Below are 17461 nucleotides of genomic sequence, written 5' to 3' on the forward strand. Positions count from 1 at the left end.
ATCGGCGAAAACGGCGATTCTGAATACCGTATATTTTTTTTAAAACCGGCGCCATTGGCAGCCGAGTAAATGGGAAGTGACGTCATGACGTCGCTTCCGTGTTTACTATTAGGATACAGGAACAAAGGCGATTTTTCTCAATGATTTTCATCCATATTGCCAGAACCATATATTACATTAAAACCAAAAGCAGTTTTAAATTACTTTTTTTTTTGTTAAATGCCATTTTGTGCAGGGACTGTCCTAAACACGGGAAACATGTGGCACTTCACAGGCATACTATAGACACCCCCCAGGCACGATATTTAAAGGAATATTTCAGGGTTTTTTTTTCAGTTTTTTTCACTTTAATCATTAAAATCAGTGCTCCCACCAAAACTGACATTTTTTAAAACATTTTAGGCATTGACCCATGTCCCCAAGGGCAGAAGCCAGGTCCCCAAACCCTTTTTAGGACTGTATCTTGCATATTAGCCATTACAATTAGCACTTTTTATTTTGAACGTTTGAGTCCCATAGACTTCAATGGGGTTCTAAAGTTCGTAAAAATTTGCGGTCCGTTCGAAAGTTCTGATGCAAACCGAACTGGGTGTTGTTCGGCTCATCCCTAGTGCACAGCTAGAAAGTATTTTGTGGCTGAAAATATGACCTGTAGGTTTTTAAGTTTTGCCTGCTATTAAAGTCAATGGGGTCCGCCGCAAACTTTTGTTCGTGAAACGTCCCGTCGGAAGTTCGTCCATCACTATTCGGCTCATCCCTAGTGCTGATAACACTGTTATCATACCATTACGCTCTATTTGCCATGTCATGTTGCTGTATGGTATATATTCATTTAGATGTAATACATACAAATGTATTGAATATATATATATATATATATATTAGACATTCAGACACGGGAATGATTGGGAATAAAATGGTTCGCAGATTTGGATTGGAGATCATGTGTAAACTCATTATGGTGATAAACACGTCCAATGATTTAGGAAATTTTTTTTTTTTTTAGGACTGTGTGCTGCCCGGGGTGATATTGTGATCAGATTTGTATGTATCTGATACTTTGTACATGTGAATTATGTTTATTATTATTATTGTTAATTAGAACTATAAGTACACAGAATGAGCTCAACCCCCCCCCCACCCTGTACATTGATCTGCTGTTGATTGAAATAGATACAAATAGACAAAGATTTGTCTGGGCTGATTGAGTAGATAGAATGTTTTGTTGTTCTTGCTTCTTTCCTCCATTGTGTTGAGGGTTAAGAACTCCACGATCTTCTCTTCTTGTGATTTCATGTAAAGTAACAATGTAAGGCGGGAGATTGTGGAGGATCTTTTATTGTAACAATGTGTGAGTGCGGCATAAGTGTTATTCAGCTCTGCCACCTTGTGGTCATTCCTGATAGAACACTGGGGTGTGTGTGCAGTACAAGGAGGTGAATAGGGGATGTATATACAGACAGAAAGTGGAGATGATCTCCGCGATAAATCTAGAATAAGGATGGGAATAGAAGGGAGGTTTATTCACCCCCTCCCCAGTCTGAGCGATCTACTCCGCGTCTAAAGATCAATATTATTATTATTTTAGCATTGCCTCACAAACATGCTCTACATAGAGCGGGACATTCCTGGTTTCTATTCCTATTCTTCAATTAAGTTATATATTATTAATACTGTCAGATAAAGTTCCCTGTAAAGGCAAAGCCTTTGCCTTCTTATCACACTCAGGCTTGTAATAGAGGTGAGGAGTAATGACAGGAAATGTGATCACAGTACATCATTCTCTCATCTCTTTTCATTCCAATCATTCTATGCTGATTGTCTACTCACCGCTAAACCCTCCAACCAAAACCATCCACCCCTCCTTACCCGTCCGTCCTAACAGTAATTCAGAGTTTCTATGATTTGTTTCATTTATTAGAACGTATTTCATGTGAAGGAACGATGTGATCTCCTTACAGGGACTGCTTTTTATTGTCCTTTAAATCTGCTGAATATCTTCTGGAGCTCAGAGATCATTCAATATTCAATACCAAACAAACATCCCCCAGCTGAAAGGAACACAGATCTCAGATCCTCCTTCACACTCTTTGGGAGGAAAATGCATTTTATTATCTGAAGAAATTGCCCAGATCTGTGATTGATGCAACTATTAAACTGATTCATTCAATTGTCCCGCCAGAATTCCATGGAACCTTCCAATGATCTCAGATGGAATAATCCGACACTAAAACCTGATATCTCTTCCTTCGGGAACATCGATCAACGCTTCTCTGAATTGTCGGGCAGTTTATCTAACCAAGAATAATAAATCCATTAGAAATATGAATGTTACCATTTCTTCTAATCTTTTTCTCGTACTTCACAATAGAGAATCCGCCCTGCTAGAGAATGTTTTCTATAGAAATCAATGAAAAGTCTATAGAACAAGTATTTTCTGGGTTGAAAACCAAAAAAGATCTCAGAACACATTTCTTTGAAATTTTCATCAGAAAGACATTAATGGCTGATGAAGGAAATGCCCAACAGCTTTAATTGGCTCATATTTCAAACTGCTACATTCAAACTTGCCCGCCAGAATTCTTTAGAATGTTACAGACAAATAATCAGCCCTATTATACCGCCAAATCCGACACTGAGATCATCAGATGAGACATTTATCCAAGAGATATCATCGATGCTTTATTTTCATCCATTAGTCCGGAATAAATAAAAATGGAGTCCGAAGATTATTGAATAATAATATAAAACATTTCCATATGTGCTCTTTTATTCCAAGTCCTCAGAATTCAGAAAACTAAATGGGGAACTGTAATATATCTATCTATCTATCTATCTATATATATATATATATATATATTTTATTTATTTATTTTTTTTCCTTCTCTCACTGTCTGATATATAATTTATACATATAGCAGATTGCACATATTTTACACTTCCTATCCAAAGATCGATAAATATGATATTATTGATAAAAATAGGTAATAATCATGACATGCCAGACAAATATGTACAATTAATCAATAAAGATAATGTTGTGCGTCTGATGGATCACATCAGTTTCCATTCAGCAAACTATTGAAAAGCTTCTAATTAAATGAAATTCTATGCTGGGTAATAAATGACTAGACCCGCCCATTCTCCTCCTGTCTCCCATCAGGTCCGCTCATCCTTAGGAAGGAGAGACGTCAGAAGCAATGTGTTTCTTTGTTTCGTTTTCAAAATTATGTTTTAGAAATATAAAATTACTATGAACAATTGGAACTGCTGATTGTTTTTCTGTTATGAAGTGTTAAAGATTTGCATTCTCCGTGCAATAGAATATATAGGAGCCTTATAAATGAATGACATTCCCTCTCTTTTGTTTTTTAATAATAAATGGGAATGACTCTATCACAGGAAGGTTTCCATCAGGTCCGCTCAGGCTGTATATAAGGAGGGCAGGCAGACGGCTGAGCTCAGTTCCTATTTGCGCAGGAAATACTCATCATGTCTGGTCGCGGTAAAGGAGGGAAGGGTCTGGGGAAAGGAGGCGCCAAGCGGCACAGGAAGGTGCTCCGGGACAACATCCAGGGCATCACCAAACCCGCCATCCGACGTTTGGCCCGCAGAGGGGGTGTCAAGCGCATCTCCGGACTCATCTATGAGGAGACCCGTGGAGTGCTGAAGGTTTTCCTGGAGAATGTCATCCGCGATGCCGTCACCTACACCGAGCACGCCAAGAGGAAGACCGTCACCGCCATGGATGTCGTCTATGCTCTCAAACGCCAGGGGCGCACGCTTTATGGATTTGGAGGCTAAACCCTCATAGACACCTACCTACTTCATCTACACAAAGGCCCTTCTCAGGGCCACCCACCTTCTCGTACAAAGAACTACATACCGCTATTTACGTTATCAGGAGAAGTAAATGAAATCTAAATGACGCGTCGTACACACTTCTGTAGCGGGAGGGTTTGTTCTGGGGGTTGGACACGTGACATTCGCCCTATATAGGCGATCTAAGTGTGATCACACTAGGAGATGAAAGGGGTGATTGCTTTTAATTGGCCTATTAAAGATTCAACGCAAACAGCCGTTTGGGTTTGTTGGGAAACGTCCAGAACTGGGATCGGATCAGCTTTAGCTGGACATTTCTCCCCTAAGTCTAAAGCCCCATACACACGATTCGATTTTCTGCAGATATTTCTCTTCAGATTTACCTAAACCACGCAGTGTAAGGGCCTGCCTGATTGTTTACAAATTGAAACTTAAGGTTTAATCTCTTATTATATGGTTTTGATAAACAATCGAATAGCGTGTATGGGTCCTAAGAACGTTCCATCCAGAGAACCAGATCTATTGTAGCGCCAAATCTCAGCAGGAAACGGATGGAGGATTTCTGTACAATTATCATCGGATTCGTTCATTTGTTAGGGTGGAAGAAGTTTTCATATTTCATCCGGAGTACAGATTGTACAGTCTTGAAGATCAACTCTCTACCCAATTGGATACAACATTGGATAGATCATTTTGTTGTGTTCTTACGACTCTTTGGTAAAGCAGATCGCACGTGTACCTGGAGATTACATGGAAAACATGAATCTTTAACACTCCCTAACACCAGTTCCAATATTTCATATTTATAAAGATTATTTTGAAAAGGAAACAAAGAAATGTATTTTATTCCTACATCTCTCCTTCCTGGGTGTAAAGCTGAGCGGAGATGAGAAGGGCGGCTCTATTCATTTTAGAAGCTTTTAAATATTTTGCTGAATGGAAACCGATGTAATTCATCAGAAGCGCAATATTGTCTGTATTGATTCATAGTACATATTTGTATCTTTTTTTCAGTTACATAATCCTATGCAGATCTGATTATGTATTGTACATACTGTTATATATCTGGCAGTGTCATGATTTCTACCAGTCCATTCACATTATATATATATTCTCTAAATGTAATATGGGGGAAATCTGTTACTGCTACATCTGATAGAGGCCAATCCCATGATCCTATACAGATCTCATGACAAACCTATTCTTCCAATTCTTTTTCGGAGAGAACACAAATCAACAGTTACTATTGTTAATATTTATAAAAGATTAGTAAAGAAATGTTTCTAAGATAATTACTTAGAAACATTGTTAATATTTTGCTGATTTCTCGTTACAGTGGATAACGATCTGTTTGTTTTATTGATTCATTGTACATATGTATCTGGGAGTGTCATGTTTTCTACCAGTCCTTTCACTTTTTAGAAATCTAGTAACAGAGAACATATTTTACATCATTCAACAATCTTCTGAATCGATTTCTATTCCAGACTAATCGATGAATCAGTTTGGGAACAAAGCGCTGATGATATTTCTCAGATAATTGTCTCATCTGATGGTCTCAGTGTCGGATTTGGCGGTATAAAATGACCGATTATTTGTCTGTAACGTTCTAAAGAATTCTGGCGGGCAAATGTGGAATGTAGCAGTTTGAAATATGGGCCAATCAGAACTGTCGGCGTTTCCTTCATCAGCCAATGATGTTTTTGATGAGGAATCCAAAGAAATGTGTTCTGATCTTTCTCCGTTTTCAGCCCAGAAAATGCTTGTTCTGTAGACTTTTCATTGATCTCTATAGAAAACATTCTCTAGGATTCTGTAAACCCCGGGAAATATATTATGTCAGCGCGTTTATCAAGTGTCTGGAATGTTCCCCGGAAGAATTGAAATTTTGTTTCATTACATTTCTGTGTCAGATTAGCCGATCTGAGATGATTGTGAGGTTCTATTTAAAATGAAGTGAAATCCGTTCCATACCCCGCCCGGCATAATAGGAACATTCTGAGATCTGTGTTCCCGATCAGTCGGAGGATGATTGTTTTACTACAATTTTCTGATCTGTAGATTCAGCAGAACCAATGTTTGAAGGACAATGCCGATCAGTCCCTATAAGAGGACCAGGTCCTCCAATAATACATTGCAGGCTCTTTATATGTAGTAATTGTCCTCCCTGTACAGATCTCCTGTACTAGAAGTGTGAATAAATAAGAATGTATTTCCCGTGTAAAGCTATGCAGACAATTGAGGGCTGATTGCATGCGATGTGGTAGACACAATGAGGGGTGTGTGGGGGGCTCTTTGTAGAGAGATGTGGGTGGCTCTGAGAAGAGCCTTTGTGTTGTAGAAATGAATGGATTTGGGAGTAGAAAGGAGTTGTCGGGATTACTTGGATTTGGCGGCGGCCTTGTGGCTCTCGGTCTTCTTGGGCAGCAGCACGGCCTGGATGTTGGGCAGGACTCCTCCCTGGGCGATGGTGACGCCGCCCAGCAGCTTGTTGAGCTCCTCGTCGTTGCGGACGGCCAGCTGGAGGTGTCGGGGGATGATGCGGGTCTTCTTGTTGTCGCGGGCGGCGTTGCCGGCCAGCTCCAGGATCTCAGCCGTGAGATACTCGAGGACGGCGGCCAGATAGACGGGAGCTCCGGCCCCGACCCGCTCCGCATAGTTGCCCTTCCTGAGCAGACGGTGAACACGACCAACTGGGAACTGCAGACCAGCCCGGGATGATCGGGTCTTGGCCTTAGCCCGAACCTTGCCTCCTTGTTTTCCACGTCCAGACATTGTGAGATTCTTCTGTTACTCTGCTAAAGAAAGATCGCTCATTTCTGCAGGTTCCATATTTTTATACAGTCAATGCTCTGACATCACACACTGTGGTTGGTTAATTTCCAAGCCAGCCAATTATGTTCTGACTTGTTTCTACACCAATCAGTAAACGAGCAAGGGAAGCGCTCCACTCCTCCCCACCACATGACTGAATCCTCCAATAGAAGAGTGAGGAGGGAGGAGACTTCATTTGCATAGGACGCCTATAAAAGCAGCACATGAGGGCGGCTCCAGCACACATTCCCTCCACACAGCGGAGATCACATTAACCCTTATCATGCCTGAACCAGCCAAGTCCGCCCCGGCGCCCAAGAAGGGCTCCAAGAAAGCCGTGACCAAGAGCCAGAAGAAGGACGGCAAGAAGCGGAGGAAGAGCAGGAAGGAGAGTTATGCCATCTACGTGTACAAGGTGCTCAAGCAGGTCCACCCCGACACCGGCATCTCGTCCAAGGCCATGGGCATCATGAACTCCTTCGTCAATGACATCTTCGAGCGCATCGCCGGCGAATCTTCCCGCCTGGCTCATTACAACAAGCGCCGCACCATCACCTCCCGGGAGATCCAGACCGCCGTCCGCCTCCTCCTGCCCGGAGAGCTGGCCAAGCACGCCGTCTCCGAGGGCACCAAGGCCGTCACCAAGTACACCAGCGCCAAGTAATCCCCCATCCCCCCATCATCATCCCAACACAAGACACAAAGGCTCTTCTAAGAGCCGCCCACCATTTCCATCAATGAGCTCTCATCACATTTTATTGAAATTAGAAATACATTAAGTGTACAATTGTCATAATCTGTTTGTTCTGCAATCTGATGAGGAAATTGTACATTTGAAGCTTTATTCTAATTAGAAATCCCTTTATGCTGGATTTTTTTTTTCTCCTAGACCCAAATCTACAATCCATGTTGGAGGATCTGATTTGTACATCAATGTTGTCGGCTAATGTGGGAACAAACCATCCAGTCACATTGTATCTCTTCCCGATCTCCGTATATTAGTATTTTTATTTTTATATATATATATATATATATATATATATATATATATATATATATATATCTCCACTAGGTGTCAGAGTTGCTCCTCAGAATACATGGGAGCTTTTTTTTTTTTTCCCGTAAATTGAAAGTGAATATTTATGTATATATAAGGATGACACACAATCTTATATACGTTTAGTTTGTGTTTTTTGATTTGTATAAGACTGCACAAATCATGCCAATGTCTGCAGACATATACATGGGGGATGCTTACATATTCAAAATAGTTTAGAGATCATCTGCTTAGAATTATTACTTATTCATCCTATTTTGTTTGATTTAATTTTGTCATACAGCACTTTTCTATGGGAGCTCAACCATAGATGTGGGGGAAGAGGCGGTTTAGATCAGCTGGGCAAACATTGGCTTCCCTGGTCTCTATCTCTCTATATAGGTGTGTAAGAGTATTTTCTCTAATAAAGGGTATTCCGTAAATTTCAGGTGCCTCAGATTACAATATACAGATTGGAAAGTGGAGGTTACAGGGAATATTGTCCCCTCCTTGTCATCTAATTTACTGAGATATGGGCAAACATAAATCAATCTCCATGTTTCTAATTCTTACACTGAGGAGTCTCTAATCTTTGATTATAAAAACATTTCTTTAGATTGTAAACTCCATGAGCAGAATTCTATTCCTTGTTTATTGAACTGTATTGTGATTGTACTGCCACCATTTTTTATTGTAAAGAGCTGTGTAAACTGTATGATATTAATATTAATTATAGTGTTAAAGTTGTACACACCAGCTCCAAGTAAATCCCCATCCCCCCAACAGGACACAAAGGTGTTGATTTACTAAAATTGGAGAGTGCAAAATCTGCTGCAGCTCTACATAGAAACCAATCAGATGGCAGGTTTTATTGTCACAGCTAGGGATGAGCTTCGTGTTCGACTCGAACATCGGCTGTTCGCCCGCTCGGCGAATTCCGAACGTTATGGTCCGTTCGCGCCAAATTCGTGTGGCGCTCACGGCCCACAATGCACTGCGATGGCGCAGTGCATTGCTGGCTCATGATTGGCTAAGCATGAACTGTGACCCCGCATGCTTGGCCAATCACAGCGGCATCAGCGAGGAGAGCCATGATTGGATGCCTGTGGCCTGTGGCCAATCATAGCTCAGGCTGTGTACTACACGCCCCACACTATATAAGGCCGCCAGCGTGGCGGCCTTGTGTAGTGTGTTGGCGTCTGAAGCAGTTAGTGGGTGTTCTGTGTACCTTCAACACAGTACACACCGATCGTTATCGGACGATTTTTCGTTCTTGCTCTTCTGTAGTGGTTGTTGTCTGCATGCCCTGACCGCAGTATACACCGCTATATTCACCTATATAGCTAGCGATATATCTATCTTTTATATTAGACCTTGCAGTCAGTGTTAGGAGCTTGTGCGTGCTGTCTGCGTGCTCTGAACCCAGTATACACCGCTATATCCACCTATATAGCAAACTATTTTGCTCGTTTTAAATAGAGCTTGCAGTCAGCGGTAGGAGCTTGTGCGTGCTGTCTGCGTGCTCTGAACCCAGTATACACCGCTATATCCACCTATATAGCAAACTATCTTGCTCGTTTTAAATAGAGCTTGCAGTCAGAGGTAGGAGCTTGTGCGTGCTGTCTGCGTGCTCTGAGCCCAGTATACACCGCTATATCCACCTACATAGCTCTTCTCTATTTGAGCCATCTGCAGGAGTTAGTGGAAGTTGTGTGTGCCTCCAGCACAATATACACTACCCAATTGCTGTTTTTCCCAACTCCCTTCAGGCCATTACCATGTCTGGAAGGCCAGCAAGGAGAGGCAGACAGGCGCGAGCCGATAAAATAGGGCAAGCAGGCTCTGTGTCTAGAGACAACAGTGCTGGTCGTGGATGCGGTGCATCATCATCATCAGCACGTGGCCATGGGACACGCTTGTCCTTCTTTTCAGCAGCTGGACGTGTTGAGCCGCAACATGCCAACGACTTGGTAGAGTGGATGACCAAGCCCTCTTCATCCTCCTCATCCTCTCTCACCCAGTCTCAGGGTACTAGCAAAGCAGCTGCCAACGCATTGTTTTCCCTCGTCTCAATGTCATCATCAGTGACTCCTTCCCTAGACCCACCACGTCCTCCTGAGGAGTCTCCTGAACTCTTTGAGCCCAGTGTTGGGTACATGCTCCGGGAGGATGCCCAGTGTTTTGTAGCCTCTGATGATGACACTCAGCTAGAGGAAGGCAGTAGCGTGAATGCAGAGAGAGGGGATGCTCAAGAAGGGCAGCAATCTGGCAGTCATGTTCCACAAGCTGCAGCATATTGCCAGGTTTGCTACAGCGATGAAGAGGGAGGGGATGATGAGGGCACTGACTCCACGTGGGTGCCTAGTAGGAGAGAGGAGAAGGAGGAGGAGGCACATGTCCAACGAGGCAGGATGCCCTCTGGGGGCCAGCTTAGGGGCAGCACACCGACTGAATCACACCGCAGAGCTTCGCCTGTGCAGGGTGCTGCCTCTGCGCGTTATTCTAAAAGTTCTTTGGTGTGGGCCTTTTTTGAGACGAGTGCATCAGATCGCACCACTGCTATTTGCAACATATGTCTCAAGCATATCTCGCGTGGCCAAAACATCAGCCGCTTGGGCACCACATGCTTGACCAGACATATGTTGACCTGCCATGCAGCTCGTTGGCAAGCGTACCTCAAAGACCTACACCAAAGAACAAAGCGGACCTCTCCTTGCTCCTCATCAGCTGGGATCTCCAACCCCACTAGACCTTCAGTCCTCTCTGAAACCTGCTCTGAGAGGAATGAAGGTGTAGCATTAGGTGTGTCACAGCCAAGTGCTTCCGGGCACTCTGCTAGCAGTACACCCACGTCCGATTATAGCAGGCAAATGTCCCTGCCCCAGCTGCTGGACCGACGAAAGAAGCTCACTCCCAGCCATCCACATGCCCAGCGGTTGAATGCTAGCTTGGCTAAATTGCTAGCACTTCAACTGCTGCCTTTTCAGTTGGTAGACTCGGCCCCCTTCCGTGAGTTTGTACAATGTGCGGTTCCTCAGTGGCAGGTCCCCAAACGCCACTTTTTCTCACGGAAGGCGATTCCGGCTCTCTACCGGCATGTGGAAGGCAATGTCCTTGCTTCGCTGGACAGGGTGGTCACCGGTAAGGTGCATATTACCGCTAACTCATGGTCCAGCAGGCATGGACAGGGAGGTTACCTGTCTTTCACGGCCCATTGGGTCACTCTTCTGGCAGCTGGGAAGGATGCAGGACAAGGTGCTGTAGTGTTGGAGGTTGTTCCGCCACCACGCCTCCAAAATGCTACTATTGGTTGTGACACACCTCTCTCCTCCACCCCCTCCTCTTCTTCTTCCTCCATGGCCTCTTCCAGTGCTCTGTCCTCAGAACCAGCTGTGCTCCGTAGGCGTTCCAGGGGCTATGCAAGTACGCAGGCAAAACAATGCCATGCTGTGCTCGCGCTGGTTTGTTTGGGGGACAGGAGCCACACTGGGGCGGATGTTTTGTCAGCTCTGCAGGGGCAGGCCGAGAGGTGGTTGACGCCACGCCAGCTTAAGCCAGGAATGGTGGTTTGCGACAATGGCACCAACCTCCTCTCCGTCCTCCGACAGGGACAACTGACCCATGTGCCCTGTGTAGCTCACGTCCTTAACCTGGTGGTGCAGTGGTTCTTGGGCAGGTACCCGGGCTTACAGGATGTCCTGAAGCAGGCTGGGAAAGTCTGTGTGCATTTCCGCCGATCATTTAATGCCTGTGCTCGGCTGGCTGGGCTCCAAAAGGAGTTGAACCTGCCCAAAAACCGCCTTATATGTGACATGCCCACCAGGTGGAACTCAACGTTGGCCATGCTGCAGCGGCTGCACACGCAGCAGAGGGCCATCAATGAGTACCTGTGCGACTGCGGCACCAGGACAGGGTCAGGGGAGCTCGGTTTTTTCTCACCACGCCAGTGGGGCATGATCAAGGATGCATGCACTGTCCTGTCACCGTTTGAGGAGGCCACAAGGATGGTAAGCAGTGACAGTGCATGCATCAGTGACATTGTACCTCTTGTCCACCTCTTGGAGCATACGCTGCGTGGAATAATGGACAGGGTACTTGAGGCAGAACAGAGGCAGGAAGCAGAGGACTTCCTTGCCTCTCAAGGCCCCCTTTATCCAGACAGTGTTCCTGCTGTGCCACCCATCACACAGGAAGAGGAAGAGGAGGAGGAGGATGATTGTGTCAGCATGCAGGTGGAGGCTTGCACTCAGCATTAGCAGCAGTCTTGTAGGGATGATTTACAGTCCCAAGAAACCCGTGGACTTGTACGTGGCTGGGAGGAGGTAGCTGCGGATCATGTTGTCCTTAGTGACCCAGAGGACTCCGGACCGAAATGCCTCAGCTAACCTACGCTGCATGGCCTCCCTGATCCTGCAAAGCCTGCGGAAGGATCCTCGTATTCTTCGGATCAAGGAGAGGGACCATTACTGGCTGGCCACTCTCCTTGATCCACGGTACAAGGGTAAGGTTTGGCGACCTTATCTTGCTATCGCAGAGGGAGCAGAGGATGAGACATCTACGGGAGGCCTTGGAGAAAGGTCTGTGCAACGCGTTCCCAGAGACTGGGAGGTTACAAACTCCTGGTCCTGGACAACGTGTTGCTGAGGCATCGGTCAGATGGAGCGGTGGAGAGGGTGGCCGTCTGACCGATGCTTTCAGACAATTTTTTAGTCCGCAGCCCCAAGGTATGATCGGTTCCAGCAACCATCGCCAGCGTCTGATTTACATGGTGCAGGAATACCTAGGGGCAAGGTCAGACTTGGACACCTTTCCCACTGAAAATCCTCTGGCTTACTGGGTCTTGAGGATGGATCACTGGCCAGAGCTTGCACAGTATGCAATTGAGCTACTGGCCTGCCCTGCATCCAGCGTTCTTTCGGAACGCACCTTCAGTGCTGCTGGTGGCTTTGTTACCGATCACAGGGTGCGCCTGTCCACCGAATCAGTTGATCAACTGACCTTCATCAAGATGAATCAGTCTTGGATCACCCACAGCTACCAAGCACCTGAAGCTGATGTAACCGAATAATGTTTTTTGAAATATCACATCCCTTCAAGACTGCCTATGCTGATGCTGAGTGACTGTCCTGTTATGTTGATTGTATGTCCTCTTCCTCCGCTGATATGTTGGAAGAACATTTCTGGTTCCGGGTGATGCCATCAGCCCAATTTTTCTGCCCCTGTTTAACCAGTTGTACGTCGACAGAATGGCACGGGCAGGCATATGGGCGTACCTGTACGTCCCTGCCTTCCCGCGGGTGGGGGGCCCCCCCGGCGCCAGCGGCGGTCGGAATCCGTTCAGGAGCGATCCGGGATGAGGGGGCGGCCGTTCGTTCATGGCCACCCCCTCGCGATCGCTCCTGACGAATGGAAGTGCAGTGTGACATCACTTCCTCTCCTGTAATGTAAATACAGGCAGAGAAAGTGATGTAATCTCTCCTCCGTGTCAGTATTTTTCGTTCCAGCACCGAGGAGAGAGGATCGGTGAGTTGCACCAACACTACACAATACAGTAGAACATGCCAGGCACACTCTCACCCCCCCTTCACCCCCCCAATCACCCCTGCACCCCCAGTCACAGTGACACCAATTGCATTATTTTTATTTTTTTTGCATTGGCGTCATTTGTGACTGTAATAACTGTTAGGGCAGTTAGGGTTAGCCCCCTTTAGTTCTAGGGTACCCCCCTAACCCCCCCAATAAAGGTTTAACCCCGTGATCACCCCCCGTCGCCAGTGTCACTAAGGCTGGGTTCACATTGCAGCGGTTTATGAGAACGGATGTGATTCGCACCGCACTGCAAATCACATCCGATCTCTGTGCGATTCTAGTTCAGCCATACAGACAGTATGGCTGAATTCGCATCGCACCCGCCGCACCCGCCGCAAACTCGCACGGGACCCTTTTTTTGGTCCGCAACAGAATCGGATCGCATGGGTGTTCACACCATGCGATCCGATTCCTGTCCGAGTTTGCAGATCGCACTGCAATATGCGAACTGATCTGGGGGTGTCATTAATACTTCACTGACACTCCCAGCAGTTCGCATAGGGCAGTGTGATGCGGGAACCCGCCGCGGATTCGTGGCGTTCCCGCATCGCTCCAGTCTGAACCCAGCCTAATAAGCGATCGTTTTTCTGATCGCTGTATTAGTGTCACAGGTGACGCTAGTTAGGCAGGTAGGTATTTAGGTTCGCCGCAGCTTTTTATAGCGCCAGGGACCCCCATATACTACCGCATAAAGCCCCCTGATTGCCCCCTAGTTAACCCTTTCACCAGTGATCACCATATAACTGTTACAGGTGACGCTGGTTGGTTAGTTATTTTTTTATAGTTTCAGGGCACCCGCCATTTATTACCTAATAAAGGTTTAACCCCCTGATCACCCGGCGGGTGATATAAGTTTGAGGGTCAGATAAGGTCTGCGTCACCCCAGGCAGCGTCAGGTTAGTGCCAGTACCGCTAACGCACAAAGCATACACCTCCCTTAGTAATATAGTATCTGATCAGATCTATATTAGCGTCGCCAGCAGTTTAGGTTTCCCAAAACGCATTGTTAGCGGGATCAGCCCAGATACCTGCTAGCACCTGCGTTTAGCCCCTCCGCCAAGCCCAGCCCAGCCCACCCAAGTGCAGTATCGATCGATCACTGTCACTTACAAAACACAACGCACATAACTGCAGCGTTTCGCAGAGTCAGGCCTGATCCCTGTGATCGCTAACAGTTTTTTTTGTAGCGTTTTGATACAGTCGCTGACAGCCTAGGTGCTTTTTTACCTGTGAGTAGGGATGAGCCGAACACCCCCCGGTTCGGTTCGCACCAGAACTTTCGAACGGACCCCAAATTTGTACGAACATTAGAACCCCATTGAAGTCTATGGGACTCGAACGTTCGAAATTAAAAGTGCTAATTTTAACGGCTAATATGCAAAACACTGTCCTAAAAAGGGTTTGGGGACCTGGCTCCTGCCCCAGGGGACATGGGTCAATGCCTAAAATGTTTTTAAAAATGGCCGTTTTGGTGGGAGCACTGATTTTAATGACGATTAAAGTGAAAAAAAAAAGTGCAATATTCCTTTAAATATGGTGCCTGGGGGGTGTCTGTAGGATGCCTGTGAAGTGCCACGTGTTTCCCGTGTTTAGAACAGTCCCTGCACAAAATGACATTAAACGGAAATATCACCATTTAAAACTGCTTGCGGTTTTAATGTTATATCTGGTTCCTGCAATATGATTGAAAATCATTGAGAAAAATGGCATGGGTAGCCCTCCCTGCCCATTACCAGCCTATTTGGGTCTTGTACGCATATTAAGGGGAACCCTGTACCCATATTTAAAAATAGGAAATGCGTGTGGCCCCCGGGCCCTATATACTCAGAACAGCAGTATACAGGCGGTGCAAACAAGACAGGGACTGTGTAGGTTTGTTGTGTTAAGTTGAATCTGTTTGTAATTTTCAACTGGTACATTTTTAAAGTGTAGCTCCAGTCAAAAAAACTATTTTTAAGCTTTTTGGAAAACATAGGGAAGGGTTATCACCCTTGTATAATTTGTTTTGTCGTCCATCTTTTTTCATCTCACTTGCTGTTGTCTCCTTCCGTTTGCAAGTAGGAGATGTTTGTAAGTTGGATGTTTGAAAGTAGGGGCCTGCCCTATATGCTCTGCAGAAATGGCGGAACAAGGTGTTGGTTTTGCCACAACATTGTAAGCCCTGAAAGTGACTCTTGGTGGGCGCTGGAGCGCCCTGCTGTGAACGATTATATCAAGAATTGTAATTACATGCCATTGTTGAACAGTGGTAGAAAAATTGACCTTTGGTGGTTGTGGTGCTGGTGCCACAACACTATAAGTCCTCACCGTTACTCTGGGTGGGCACAGGAAGGGGCCCTCCTGTGAAATATTATATCAAGAATTGTAATTACATGTCCCTGTTAAACAGGGGCAGAAAAATGTGGCCTTAGGCACTGCTGCTGGTGCCACCACACTGCAACCTCTTCCATATACTCTAGTTTTATTGCAGGAATTAGCCCTGCTGCAAAGCATTGCATCAAAAATTGTACTTAAATGCCCCTGTTAAACAGGGGGAGAAAAATTGGGCCTTAGGCACTGGTGCCGGTGCCACCACACTGCAACCTCTCCCATATACTCTTGTTTGATTGCAGGAATTAGCCCTGCTGCAAAGCATTGCATCAAAAATTGTAATTAAACGCCCCTGTTAAACAGGGGAAGAAAAATTGGGCCTTAGGCACTGGTGCTGGTGCCACCACACTGCAACCTCTCCCATATACTCTTGTTTGATTGCAGGAATTAGTCCTGCTGCAAAGCATTGCATCAAAAATTGTACTTAAACGCCCCTGTTAAACAGGGGCAGGAAAATTGGGCTGATGGCATCACCCAGAACCAGAAATGTTCTTCCAACATATCAGCGGAGGAGGAAGAGGATAGACAATCAACATAACAGGACAGTCACTCAGCATCAGCATAGGCAGTCTTGAAGGGATGTGATATTTCAAAACAAATTATTCTGTTACATCAGCTTCAGGTGCTTGGTAGCTGTGGGTGATCCAAGACTGATTCATCTTGATGAAGGTCAGTCGATCAACTGATTCGGTGGACAGGCGCACCCTGTGATCGGTAACAAAGCCACCAGCAGCACTGAAGGTGCGTTCCGAAAGAACGCTGGATGCAGGACAGGCCAGTAGCTCAATTGCATACTGTGCAAGCTCTGGCCAGTGATCCATCCTCAAGACCCAGTAAGCCAGAGGATTTTCGGTGGGAAAGGTGTCCAAGTCTGACCTTGCCCCTAGGTATTCCTGCACCATGTAAATCAGACGCTGGCGATGGTTGCTGGAACCGATCATACCTTGGGGCTGCGGACTAAAAAATTGTCTGAAAGCATCGGTCAGACGACCACCCTCTCCACCGCTCCATCTGACCGATGCCTCAGCAACACGTTGTCCAGGACCAGGAGTTTGTAACCTCCCAGTCTCTGGGAACGCGTTGCACAGACCTTTCTCCAAGGCCTCCCGGAGATGTCTCATCCTCTGCTCCCTCTGCGATAGCAAGATAAGGTCGCCAAACCTTACCCTTGTACCGTGGATCAAGGAGAGTGGCCAGCCAGTAATGGTCCCTCTCCTTCATCCGAAGAATACGAGGATCCTTCCGCAGGCTTTGCAGAACACTTGCAACATTAATCGTCGCAAGGCGTATTGGAGCGGGTACCGTCATCCTTAGTGATTAAAGTTTACGTTCCTCTCTATATTACATGCCTAGGTCAATCCTCCTCAGAGTCAGAGGATAGGACCCCGAAACGGTTCCAGAGGGCGAGCGAGGGTCCCCCACCCACCCCCAGACTGGTGCTAGGCTGGGGGTCCTCGCCACCCTCCTTCCGCAGGCCCTTCCTCTTCCGCTTTTTCATTTTTTTTTACCCAGTCGGACTTGGGGGGCTCCCTCCCGCTCTCACCATCTGACCTCCCACTAGACACGTCTTTGGGGCGCTTATTCACCCCCTTACCCACCTCAGAGGTGTCCATTGGGATACCCCGCCAGGCCGACCTGCCGACCACCCACTATCTCCGTAGAGGGAGGAGGCATAACAAGGGCCGCCGGATCCGGAGGCGGACGCAGTACATCTGGGGGGGGGGGGGGGAAACGGGTGGGGGAGGGAAAGAAGGGGAGGAAGGGGAAGAAGGGGAAGGTGGTAGGGGACGGAAAGGGGAGGCAGGGAGAGGGGAAACAAGAGGGGGGAGG

The 17461-nt window shown here is 46.3% G+C and overlaps 4 protein-coding genes across 4 annotated transcripts in view; 3 read left to right on the forward strand and 1 right to left on the reverse strand.

The window, feature by feature from the left end:
- The window catches only part of LOC143957110 (uncharacterized), a 497982-nt gene that overhangs the window by 144290 nt on the left and 336231 nt on the right, over positions 1 to 17461 (forward strand). The gene's annotated exons all lie outside the window — the stretch shown is intronic.
- LOC143957178 (histone H4) lies at positions 3484 to 3859 on the forward strand. The gene has a single exon (XM_077467329.1). The coding sequence runs from the start codon at positions 3493 to 3495 to the stop codon at positions 3802 to 3804; it is 312 nt and encodes a 103-aa protein (XP_077323455.1). The 5' UTR covers positions 3484 to 3492; the 3' UTR covers positions 3805 to 3859.
- On the reverse strand, positions 6188 to 6612 carry LOC143957157 (histone H2A.J). The gene has a single exon (XM_077467311.1). It carries the CDS (start codon positions 6595 to 6597, stop codon positions 6202 to 6204), a length of 396 nt encoding a protein of 131 aa, XP_077323437.1. The 5' UTR covers positions 6598 to 6612; the 3' UTR covers positions 6188 to 6201.
- Positions 6851 to 7389, forward strand: LOC143957163 (histone H2B 1.1-like). The gene has a single exon (XM_077467316.1). The coding sequence runs from the start codon at positions 6920 to 6922 to the stop codon at positions 7298 to 7300; it is 381 nt and encodes a 126-aa protein (XP_077323442.1). The 5' UTR covers positions 6851 to 6919; the 3' UTR covers positions 7301 to 7389.

The sequence above is a fragment of the Lithobates pipiens genome, unplaced genomic scaffold (assembly GCF_037356315.1).
Source record: "Lithobates pipiens isolate NorthernLeopardFrog02 unplaced genomic scaffold, aLitPip1_a1.2 Scaffold_51, whole genome shotgun sequence".
Taxonomy (NCBI): domain Eukaryota; kingdom Metazoa; phylum Chordata; class Amphibia; order Anura; family Ranidae; genus Lithobates; species Lithobates pipiens.

Coding starts and splice junctions, on each gene's coding strand:
- LOC143957178 (XM_077467329.1), top strand. CDS start 3,493: ATGTCTGGTCGCGGTAAAGGAGGGAAGGGTCTGGGGAAAGGAGGCGCC.
- LOC143957157 (XM_077467311.1), bottom strand. CDS start 6,597: ATGTCTGGACGTGGAAAACAAGGAGGCAAGGTTCGGGCTAAGGCCAAG.
- LOC143957163 (XM_077467316.1), top strand. CDS start 6,920: ATGCCTGAACCAGCCAAGTCCGCCCCGGCGCCCAAGAAGGGCTCCAAG.